At 38.6% G+C, this 12806-nt stretch overlaps 1 protein-coding gene across 1 annotated transcript; it reads right to left on the bottom strand.

Annotated features, from left to right (window-relative positions):
- Positions 1-11558: 11558 nt before the first annotated feature.
- On the bottom strand, positions 11559-12475 carry LOC118006778 (60S ribosomal protein L12-like). The gene has a single exon (XM_034999546.1). It carries the CDS (start codon positions 12423-12425, stop codon positions 12084-12086), a length of 342 nt encoding a protein of 113 aa, XP_034855437.1. The 5' UTR covers positions 12426-12475; the 3' UTR covers positions 11559-12083.
- Positions 12476-12806: the final 331 nt, after the last annotated feature.

Genomic DNA, 12806 nt, shown 5'->3' with positions numbered 1-12806 from the left:
ATATTAGTTTCAGGTATACAATATAGTGATTTAACACTTTCATATATTACCTGGTGTTCATCACAACAAATGTGCTCCTTAATTCCCATCACCTATTTCACCTATCCCCCCAGCCACCTCCCCTCTGTTAACCATCAATTTGTTCTCTATAGTTAAGAGTCTGTTTCTTGGTTTGCCTCACTCTCTCCCTCTTTCTCTCTTTCCCTTTGCTCATTTGTTTTGTTTCTTAAATTCCACATATAAGTGAAATCATTTGGTATTTGTCTTTCTCTGACTTACTTCACTTAGCATAATATCCTCTAGGTCCATCCACGTTATTGCAAATGGCAAGATTTCATTCCTTTTTATGGCTAATATTCCATATCTATCTATCTATCTATCTATCTATCTATCTATCTATCTATCTCATATCTTCTTTATCCATTCATCAGTCAATGGGCATTTGGGCTGTTTCCATGGTTTGGCTATTGTAGCTATTGTAGATAATGCTGCTATAAACATTGGGGTGCATGTATTCCTTTGAGTTAGTATTTTTGTATTCTTTGGGTAAATACCTAATAGTATGATTGCTGGATCATAGGGTAGCTCTATTTTCAACTTTTTGAGGAACCTCCATAAAGGTAGGTTATAAATTGATATCATTTTATATTAATATACTTTTATTGTGGTAAAATATACATAGCATAAAATTTACCATTTTAGCCATTTTAAGTGTACAATCCAGTAACATTAAATAGATTCACATTTTTGTGCAATCATCACCATTATCCATCTCCAGAAATTTTTCATCATCCCAAACTCTGTACCCATTTAAACAATAACTCCCCTTTATCTCCTCCTCCAGTACCTGGTAACCATTATTCCACTTTCTGTCCCTATGAATTTGACTAGTCTGGATACCTGTGTAAGTGGAATCATACAATATTTGGTTTTTTTGCATTTAGATTATTTCATTTAGCATAATGCCTTCAAGTTTCATTTGTGTTATAGCACAGATATAGATCAGAATCTCATTCTTTTTTAAGTCTGAGTAATTTTCCATTGTATGTATAGTCTACATTTTGTTGATCCATTCTTCCATCAAGAACACTTGGGTTGTTTCCACTTTTAGGCTATTGTGAATAATGTTGCTTTGAACATTTGTCTACAGATATCCATTTGAATCCCTGCTTTTAATTCCTTTGGATATATACCTAGAAGAGGAACTGTTGATTTATGGTAATTCTATTTAATTTTCTGAGGAGATGCCATACCGTTTTCCACAGAAGCTTCTATTCACATTTTATAACTATTTGTGAAGTACAGAAAAAGAGAGACAAAGATTGTATACCAAAATGTTAGCAGTAATTTCTGAGTTGTGCAATTATGGGTTGATTTCCCCTAAGCATTAGTTATGTATTAATAAATAACAAATTTCCCCAAAACTTGGCTCTAGAAACTACAAACATTAATAATCTTTTGCAATTTCTGAGGGCCAGGAATCTGGAGGAGCTGAATTGGTTAGATCTAAGTCAAATTTTTTAGGGAGGTTGTGGTGAAGGTGGCAGCGAGGGCTGCATTCTCTGAAAACTGGACTGGGGCTGGGGGGATCTCTTCCAAGTCTCACTCCTATGGCTGTTGGCAAGAGGCTTCAGTTTTTCACCATACAAGCTTCTGCATAAAACTGACTATGACATGTTTTCTCTCAGAACCAGTGATGAGAGAGGCGGTGGGAGGGAGAGGCTAAGCTGGAAGCTGCCAAGTCTTATAACCTAGTCTCTGCAGTTACACGTCACTTTTGCACAATCTCTTGTTCACACAAGACCCACTCTGGTATAAAGTGGTGAGGGACTATTAAAAAATATGAATATCTGGAGGTGGCGGCCATCTTGGGGGCTGGCTACCATATCCCAATGATCTGGATTTTCTTCCTCTGCCCCAACGTTATTGAGAGTACAATTGACATATAAGGTTGTGTGAGTTTAGGGTATACAATGTGTTTATTTGATACATTAATATACCACAAAATGATTACCACCATTGCATTAGCTAACACTTCCATCTTGTCCCATAATTACCATTTTCTATTGTGGTTAGAACATTTAAGATCCTCTCTTAGCAACATTCAAGTATATAATACAGTATTACTAGCTAAAACCACCATGTGGGACATTAGATCCCCAGAATTTATTAATCTTATAACAGGAAATTTGTACCCTTTGGCCAGTATCTCCCCACGTCCATCACCTGTTCGGCCCCTGGTAGCCACCACTTTATTTACTGTTTCTCTGAGTCTGGCCTTTTTAGTTTCCACATATAAGTGATATCATACAGTTTTTCTCTTTTTCTTACTTCATTTAACCTAATAGACTCAAGGTTCATCCAAGTTGTCGCAAATGGCAATTTCCTTCTTTCTCATGGCTAAATAATATCCCACTGTGTGCTTATATGTAACTAAAACATCTTTATCCATTTATCTGTGATGGACACTTAGATTGTGTCCATTATCTTAGCTATCGTGAATAAAGCTGCAATGAACATGGGAGTGCACATATCTCTTCAAGATAATGATCTTCATCACCCAGGACTGGGATTGCTGGATCATAGGGTAGTTCTATTTTGAATATTTTGAGGACCCTCCATACTGTTTTCCAGAGTGGCTACACCAGTTTTCATTCCCACCACCAGCGGGCCAGGGTTCCCTTTTCTCCACAGCCTCGCCAACACTTGTTATTTCTTCTCTTTTTTGACACAGCCGTTCTGACAGGTGTGAGGTGACATCTCCTTGTGGTTTTGATTTGCATTTCCCGGCTGATGAGTGATGTCAAGAACCTTTTCATGTATTTTCAAATTTAACTAAAATGTGTATCTTTGGGACATAGAAATTATACAGGGAAATGCCAATAGCCTGTATAACATTCGGAAGCATTAAAAGACAAAAAGACCCATAAAAATATCAGGATTTCTCCAACTACTGTCTGACTTCAGAAAGAACCAGTTGGTTAGAAGACATTTTCATTGAGGGACGTTTTCCTACTGGCGCTCAGCTGGGTTTGACCCCATCTTCAGTGCGCAGTTTGAAATAGCAATTCCAACAGCGGTGCCACAACTCCACGTCAGTGGTGAGCGTACAGAATCCAGGAGGCTTCCATGGGGGCTGGAGATGAACTTCCAAAGCCTTTCTGGGTAGCCTGCTGCCGTGGTCCCATCTTTGGTTGACCCTTTGTTGAGGACTGAAATTGGACAGTTTTACTGAAGGAATAAAGCTAATGTCTTATCTATAAGATATACCTGCCTCCGGAAGAGATAACATATCACCGCTTTATTGCTCACGGTTTAAAGATATTTTAAAACTTCTTTCAAAGTTTTAAGTGACAAAACATGTGCTGTAGAGGGTGCCTGGGTGGCTCAGTCATTAAGCGTCTGCCTGTGGCTCAGGTCATGATCCCAGGGTCCTGGGATCGAGCCCCATGTCGGGCTCCCGGCTTGGCGGGAAGCCTGCTTCTCCCTCTCCCCCTCTTGTGTTTCTGCTCTTGCTATCTCTCTGTCAAATAAATAAATAAAATCTTAAAAAAAAAAACCAAAAACATGTGCTATAGAATGTATAGAAACAAAAATGTGAAGGGAAATAATTAATCTCCTGATTCTATTCTCTAGCAATAGATAGAGTGGTTGGGCTTTGGAGTAGGGTAAACTTGGATGCACACCCTGACTCTGACATTGAGTAGCTGTGCAATCTAGGGGGAGTTACTGAGCCTGTGGGAGTCAGTTTCTTCATCTGAAAAATGGGTGTATTCATAATATTCCCAAAGTGGGAAGCAAAATATATGTCCGTTGTCTGGTGCATGAATAGATGAAAGGTGCTGTATCCATACAATGGAAGATTTATTCAGCAATAAACTACCAACATATGCTATGGCATGGTGAAACTCCAAAATGTTTTGCTAAGTGAAAGAAGTCAGATACAAAAGGCCAAAGAATTACATGTTATATGATTCCAATCGTATGAAATGTCCAGAAAAAACAAATTTTAGAGATAGAAAGTAGATTAGTAGTTGCCTGGCGCTGGAAGTGGGACTGGAGATTAACTATAAATGGGTACGAGGAATCTTATTGTGGGAATAAAAATGTTCTAAAACTGGATTATGGTGATGATCGCACCATTCAGTAAAGCTACTAGAAATCCCTGAACTGCACACTTGAAATGGATAAATTATATGATACATAAAATATGCTTCCATAAACCTTTTTTTTTCTTAAGGATGGGAACTAGTCATCCCACTTGGAATGGTCTGTGCTAAAAAATAAAAGCATTAGTGGTAAGGGTTAGGGAAAAAAAGATAAAATCTCATCTTATATTTACTGTTTAAAAGAGGATATCTGTAAAACATTCTGTAAAAAGTGCAGTCTGGCACATGGGGACACTTGAGTAATTGCCTGGTATTGTAACAGTTAATTATCAGCGACTATAAATAGTTAAAGGAAATATGATGAAATACATTTTTCTATGCATGTATTTTTCATATAAGTCAGATAATCTTGTATAAGTTCTATTTCTTGCCTTTATTTATCATCATTTCTGCCTTATTATAAGTCTTTCTTAGACATCCCGTGATGACATGGAGTATACCATATGGCTAAATGTAATATAAACATTTACTGATGGATATTAGTTTTTTAAATTTTGCTTTATAAATAAATTTAATGAACATCTTTTTCCTTAAGTCTTAAGGTATTCATAGAAATAGTCAAAAAATTCAGTAAAATTGCAGGATACAAAATCAATGTACAGAAATCTGTGGCATTTCTATACACCAATAATGAGCAGCAGAAAGAGAAATTAAGAAATCAATCTCATTTACAATTGCACCAAAAACAAGATATCTAGGAAATAACCTAACCAAAGAGATGAAAGACCTGTACCCTGAAAACTATAAAACACTGATGAAAGAAACTGAAGATGACACAAAGACATGTAAAGACATTCCATGCTTATGGATTGGAAGAATAAATATTGTTAAAATGTCTACAATCTACACATTTAATGCAATCCCTATCAAAATACCAATAGCATTTTTCACAGAGCTGGAACAAACAATCCTAAAATTGGTATGGAATCACAAAAGATCCCCAATAGCCAATGCAACCTTGGAGAAGAAAAACAAAGCTGGAGGCATCACAATTCTGGACTTCAAGTTATATTACAAAGCTGTAGTGATCAAATAGTATAGTACTGGCACAAAAATAGACACATAGATCATCAGAACAGAATAGAAAACCTAGAAATGAACCCACAACTATATGGCCATTTAATCTACAACAAAGCTGGAAAGAATATCCAATGGGAAAAAGTCTCTTCAACAAATGGTGTTGGGAAAACTGGACAGCAACATGCAGAAGAATAAAACTGGACTACTTTCTTACACCATACACAAAAATAAAGTCAAAACGGATGAAAGACCTAAATGTGAGACAGAATACCATCAAAATCCTAGAGGAGAACACAGGCAGTATCCTCTTTGATATCAGCCATAGTAACTTCTTTGTAGATAATGTCTCTTGAGGCAAGGGAAACAAATGCAAAAATAAACTATTGGGACTTCATCAAAAGAAAAAGCTTCTGCACAGCAAAGGAAGCAATCAACAAAACTAAAAGGCAACCTTGGGAATGGGAGAAGATATTTGCAAATGACATATCTGATGAAGGATTAGTGTCCAAAATATATAAAGAACTTATAAATCTCAACACCAAAAAAATGAATAATCCAATTAAAAAATGGGCAGAAGACATGAATAGACATTTGTTCAAGAAAGACATCCAGATGGCTAACAGGCACATGAAAAGATACTCAGCATCACTCATCATCAGGGAAATACAAATCAAAACTACAGTGAGAGATCACCTCACACTTGTCGGAATGGCTAAAATCAACACCACAAGAAACTAGTGGATGTGGAGAAAGGTGAACCCTCTTACAATGTTGGTGGGAATGCAAACTGGTGCAGCCACTGCAGAAAACAGTATGGAAGTTCCTCAAAAAGTTAAAAACAGAACTACCCTACGATCCAGCAATTGCACTTCTAGGTATTTACTCAGAGAATACAAAAATACTAATTAAAGGGGATACATGCACTCCGATATTTATTGCAGCATTATCTGTAATAGTCAAATCATGGAAACAGTCCAAGTGTCCATTGACTGATGAATGGATAAAGAAGATGTGATATATACATATATATACACACACACACATACACACGCAATGAAATATTACTCAACCATCAAAAAGAATGAAATCTTGCCATTTGCAATGACATGGATGGAGCTAGAGGGTATTATGCTAAGTGAAATAAGTATAAAAGTAAGAGGAAGACAAATACTGTATGATTTTACTCATATGTGGAATTTAAGAAACAAAACAAATGAGCAAAAGGAAAAAAAAGAGTGAGAGAGAGGCAAACTGAGAAACAGACTCTTAACCATAGAGAAGAAAGCTAAGTGAAATAAGTCAGAGAAAGACAAATACCATATGATTTCACTCCTATGTGGAATTTAAGAAACAACAAAAACAACAACAAAACTCAAGGAAAAAAAGAGAGAAGAGAGAGACAAGTCAAGAAACAGACCCTTAACTATAGAGAATGAACTGATGGTTACCAGAGGGGAGGTGGGTGGGGGATGGGTGAAACACGTGATGGGGATTAAGGAGGGCACTTGCTGTGATGAGCACTGGGTGATGTAGAGAAGTGTTGACTCACTATATTGTACACCTGAAACTAATATTACACTGTGTTAACTAACTGGAATTTGAATAAAAACTTTAAAAAACACACAAATAAAATTACAGGATCTGAGCATACACACATGGTTAGAGCTGCTGTTGCATGTCACCAAGTCACTGCCTGGAAAGTTTTTGCCATTTATACTGCCACCAACACCATATGGAATCCCAATTTCATCCTACAGAGACATTGAATACTATTTTTAAACCTTGGCCAATTTGATAGGTGAAAGTGGTAATTGTTTCTTTCAGTTGAAGTCTCTATGGTTGGTTACTAGTGAGTCTGCCCATGTTTGGTATGCTTATTAGGCATGTATTATTTCTGTGAATTGTTGGCTCATGTCCTTTGTGCCTATTCATCTTTTGGGATTTTGTTCTTTCTGATGAACTTGTATGAATAGTCCATTGAGGACTCTAACTGTCCTTTGTTGTATTTTTTTTCCAGATTGCTTAGTTCTGTTTAATTTTACTAATAATGGGTTGGAGTTTTAGACACTCATAAAGTAAAGGTCACTTTGTAAAGCAGATTTGTGGAAGATTCAGAGATGGATACATGGGCAGGGGGGAGGGAAAGAGAGAACACCACATTCTTTACCTGCTTTATAATTTAGCCTATGTGATCATATATGGACCAGATCACAACTGTTACCTTCTTAGTCACAACTTAGCTATCCTGGTTCAACAACCACTTCCTAATCTAGTTAACTGGGAGCTCCAAGAGCCCTCTGGACCTCAGGACTGACTCAGGATTAAACTGAAATCCAAGTATTGTGGTAACAGTGTTCTCACATTAAATTTGTCCTCAGGCTCGGCTCCTAACACCAACAGATCAAATCACAGTTCAGTAATATCTCTCCGATCAACAAGCAACTGGCTAAAAACTTTATTACTTTCACTCTAGATCAACCGAAGACTGGAAATATCAGATAATCACTAAGGAATTTGTCACATGGATATATTCCGTAGGTGTAAACCCAGGGGGTTACCATCATTCATTATGAAACATCCCTACTTGCATTGGTTGCTAGCATAGGTAAGAACTCCCCCTCTAGACCTGTGTTCTCTAAAAACATCTTGAGAACCTCTTCCCAAAAACGATATGTTAACATGGGGGGAAAAGGGTCACTTTTTGGAATCAGTGTTAGTAAGTATTAAAGATAATTGAGGGCCCTGGTGGCTCAGTTGGTGAGATAAATAAAATCTGCCTTTATTCCTCTTTTTCCACCTTCCTTTCTAGTAATTCCTTTCTGCAATCCTAGGAATCCCAGATCTCTGTATATCTTACTATGTGTCAGGAACTCTTTAAAAATTTTTAAAAATAGGGGTGCCTGGGTGGTCTAGTCAGTTAAGCGTCTGCCTTTGGCTCAGGTCATCATCCCCAGGTCCTGGGATCAAGCCCCATATTGGGCTCCCTGCTCAGCGGGGAGTCTGCTTCTCCCTCTCCCTCTGCTGTTCTCTCTCTCAAATAAATAAATACAATCTTAAAAAAAAAAAAAGAGTAAAGATAATTAAGAATGTCCTTAAATATGCAATTGTTAGTTTCAAAATAATGGAAAAACCAATCTTTGAAGGTGGCCCTAGCTGTGTGACTTTGGGAAAGTTCCTTTATTTCTGAATCTGTTTCCTCTTCTATAAAAGAGAAATTAGATCTTTAACCCCAGGCCCATGCGATGGCTCTAAGGAATTGTAAGTCACCAAGCCCATCATAAATATTCAGGTATTCTCTGACTCTTAGGCCAAGGAAATTAACTAGTAGGTCAAGTGGCTTAATTTCTTGAAGATTCCAGTTAGGCAGGAGAATATTATTTGCTTTTTGTTGCTTAAAGTACAGTGCTAGGTATTTTTATCTTCTTATTAAACCTATACAACACTGGCTGTTACTCCCATTTCAATGATGAGGAAACAGGCTTGAAGAAATCACCTTGTTTTTGATGCAGTGAGCCATATGCTTCCCTATGACTCATTTCTGGTGTTTCTTCCATTTGATCAATGCCTAATTTGTTGGACTTGTTATCCAACTGCCTACATGACATATCCATTTTGATGACTAATTTGCAGCATCTCAGACAAGATGAAAAGCAAGTTTCTGACATTGCTCCCAAAGCATATCTTTCCCACAGCCTTCCGCACTCAGTAAATGACAACTTTACCATCCCAGGTGCTGAAACCCAAAACCTCAGTTGTCCTCAACTCCCTCAAACCCCCCTCTGATCTTTAACAAGTCCTGACAACTCCATCTTCAAAATCTATCCAGAATCTGGACCACCTCTTACATTTCCACTACCACTCTGGCCAAGACCACCAGTGACTCTCACTTGTATTATTAAATATCCTCCCAAGTGGTTCATTTCTGCTCTTGTACCTCTTCCGTCTATTTGCACAAAGCTGGTAGAATGATCCTGCTAAAATGGAGGTCTGGTCATGTCATCTCTCTGTTCAAAACCTTCCAATGGATTCCACTCTGACTCAGAGTAAGAAACAAAGACCCATATGGCTTCAAGACTCCACATGACGTGCAATCGATACCACCGATGATCACACTTTCTATCCCTCCCCATGTTGCTCACTCCACTCCAGCCACACCAGCCACCTTGCTGTGCCCTCTGACAGGGTGATTCTAACCACAGACTCCATCCTGGCTCACTCCCTCATTTCCTTCAGGCTTTTATTCAAAAGCTACCTTCTCCATGAGGGCATCATTCACCATCCTCTCTAAAACTTCAGCCCCCAATCATTTGTGTTCCCATGCCTGCCTTCATGTGTTTCTGCTACACTTCTCCCCAATATACTACATATTGTGCTCATTTATCTTGTCTCCCCTCACTAGAATGTAATCTCCACGGGACCAGGGATTTTGGTCAGCTTGTTCTCTGCTGTATTCCCAGTGCCTAACACATGGTGAGCCCACCATAAATATTTGCTGAAAAGGTGAATGAGCTTCTAACTAATACTTTCTCTGCTCCACCCATGATGTCCTCCATCTAACATGAGAGCATCCTTTGCAAACACTTAAACTTTTCTTCATGTTACCGCTTGTGCCTTTTATCAGGTAGAACAGAACTTCCTTAAAGTTTTCCACACCCCTCTCTAGGCTTTCCTCTCTATCTTCTTGACCAGTTCTGGGTCCATGACAATCTCTAGTGCAATCCCTGGCAAAGGGGATGGGACCACCACTGGCTGCCATGATTTAAGCATGGTTTATTCTCTGTGACTGGGTATATGGCTGCTGGAATAAAGTGACGTTAACAAGGAAGAAGAGAATGGATTTTATATAGAGAAATAAGTGTCTGCCATGTCCACTGAATCACAATTTCATGTCTGTGATCACAGTTGAGTTTTACCATCCTTATGAGGAAGGATAAGTGGGTATTCTGACCATTTTACAGAGGACAAAACAAAGCCATAGAGAGATCCTCCAACATGCTAACATCACTTAGTAGATCAGAGGTGGGACCAGTGTGGTCTACCCAAGTTCTGGGTTCTGGAGAAGTAGGGTGCTTTAGAGAAGAAGAGTACAGCAGAAATCAGAGACTCCGGGATTCATTTTCACTCTGTACAAAAGAACTTTATGACCTCAAATAGGTGTTTTGATCCCTCAGGGCCTCAGTTTCTTCATCTGTAAAATGAAAATAAACTCCATTTCTTGCTCCAGAGCTGTGCTTGGGCTGATTAATCATTAAGACTCTCTTCTTATCTGTTGAATTCCAGCTCAGGCAGAGAAACAGGAGTGAATTGTTGGACTTTAAACCCTGCACAGCCAGAAGAGAAGAATTAGCTTTCTTTGTAATAATCTTTAAAAAAAAGTCCCGTATTGTTCTAAAAATAAATACATAAGGATGATCCTTTTAAACTTTAGTCTGTTCCTGAGGATTTCCTTGCACTGCATCTCTAAATCCTTTTTGCTCCAGCTTTGACATTTGAGGAACACAGTTATTCCTGGCAGGTTGTCTGTTCCTCACTTAGAAATCAAGTCCCCTGTGAATGCATAGTTGGAAGGTTCCATTGCAGAGCCTCTTCATGGAGCCAACCACAGACGCCTTTGTAGCTTGAGAGCTATGAAACCCCGATATCCTCCTCGCCAGGGTCCTAGTGCACACAGTTGCCAGGTGGTGGTCATTCCAAATTCTGCTGTTGGGCTTCTCACTCCCATGCATTGTTCCCAGTATGTCACCTGACTGTAAAATTCAAGGTTTTTCTTGCCGAAGGAGTGGCTTTATGAGGGCAATGGCAGGAAGATGGTTATTCAATAATTTGCTGAACATTGCATGTTAAGCTCTATGCCCATATGATACATTTTCCAACCTTTTAACTTCATAGATCTAGAGTTTCCTTTCCTGCAGTGTCAAAATTAATATTTAATAACTCTTTATTTTGGATAGAAATTTAAGGTGTTCCATGTATTATCTCATGTGATTTTATAATTAAGAAAAATTAGGTAACTCTCACAAGATTGTTAAGCTGGTAAAGAATGGAACTGAGCTCAGATCCTAGGATTACCAGGCTATCTTTCAAGTGTCATACATACCAAGTGTTATAATTTTGGTGCTTTCAGTATTTGTGCTGCTGAAGTGAGCACTTAATTTTGGTACTTTCAAAATGGGACATTTATATGTACCTTTAATCACTCACCATCAGTGTCTGGGGTATGTCACTTCTGAAAAACCTGGATAGGGAATTTTACTAAAAGAGAGCTGTTTACACATCTTAAGCCAGGGGTTGGCAAACTTCTTCTGTAAAGGGCCAGATAGTAAACATTTTAGGTTTTGTGGGCTGACATAATTTCTGTTGCAACAATTCAACTATGCCATGGTAGTGAGAAAGCAGACATAGACAATACATAAACAAATCAGCATGGCTTGAGTTTCAATAAAACTTTACAAAAACAGGCGGTAGGTTGCATTTGAATCATGGGCCATTGTTCATTGACTTCTGACCCAGGCTTGGTGCTGTTAGGACCATATACTCTTTTACATGGTGCTTTCAAGGGCATTAGTAAAAATAATTATCTCTGATTTTCTTAGGTGGGAAGGTGAAATTTGTTTTGCAAAATATTCATCCCAGTACTTCAGAGAAGTCTACACATTTACCTCACTATGTTATTCCACAATTTTTTTTTTTTTTGGTTGTCAAATGATCCTTTATTGAAATATTTTCCTTTGTAGTTCTTAACTAGCTGGGCATTGTACTGCACCACTATTGATGTCATCTATGATTTCATAGGGGTGGCGGCCACCAACATTGCAGCTCACAGATTGGGTGGTCCCCAGAATCTCTTTAATGGTTTCAGAGAGTTCCCTGGCTAAAGATCTGGAGCCACATCTGTCAGGCAATGTTGACAATCTCATCAACAGTGACATTTCCACTGTGCTTAATGTGTTTTTGCCTCTTTCTGTCTCTTGGCGGTTCCTTGAGGGCTTTGATAATCAGGGCAGAGGCAGAAGGTCCCACTTCAATCTGGGCCTGTGTGTTCTGAATGGTCAGTTTCACTGTGATCCTCAGACCCTTCCAATCACCAGTTGCCTTGGCGATGTCATCAACAAACTTTTTTGGAGACAGATCCAGGGGGTTGATCTTCTGGACCAGGACAGACGTGTCACAGTCTTCCCTACCAGTGCACCTCAGGTATACGACTTTGATCTCACTGGGGTCAAACATAGGCAGCATGGTGGAGGTGGCTGGTGTTGGATGAACTCAGATTGAGGACAATCGAAAAAGACAGTTGCACTTTCACCTCCCCCGAGCCAAAGGCCAGGAAGCCATATTTCACAAATTTGACTGAAACATCATAGACTTATAGAACGTTAGTGCACAGGGATAATTAAGATAATCTCGTCTAAACCCCTCGTTGTACAGGTGGGGAAACAAAGGAAGTTTTTCAGCCTCCCATCTAAAAGAAGTACAGGTATCCTCTTAGAAGACCAAGAATTGCTGAGTGTAGAGCTTAATGCGTGGTTCAAATATTGTATTGACATTTCTTTGCCAGAGAGAAAACCATAACATATAAGATGCATCCTGATAACTTTCTTTCTTACCTTAGTCATATTA

This window comes from Mirounga leonina, unplaced genomic scaffold (assembly GCF_011800145.1).
Source record: "Mirounga leonina isolate KUSES-001 unplaced genomic scaffold, KU_Mleo_1.0 Mir_99, whole genome shotgun sequence".
NCBI lineage: Eukaryota > Metazoa > Chordata > Mammalia > Carnivora > Phocidae > Mirounga > Mirounga leonina.
Note: the sequence above shows the minus strand (reverse complement) of the source record. Positions and strands in the feature narration are given on the sequence as shown.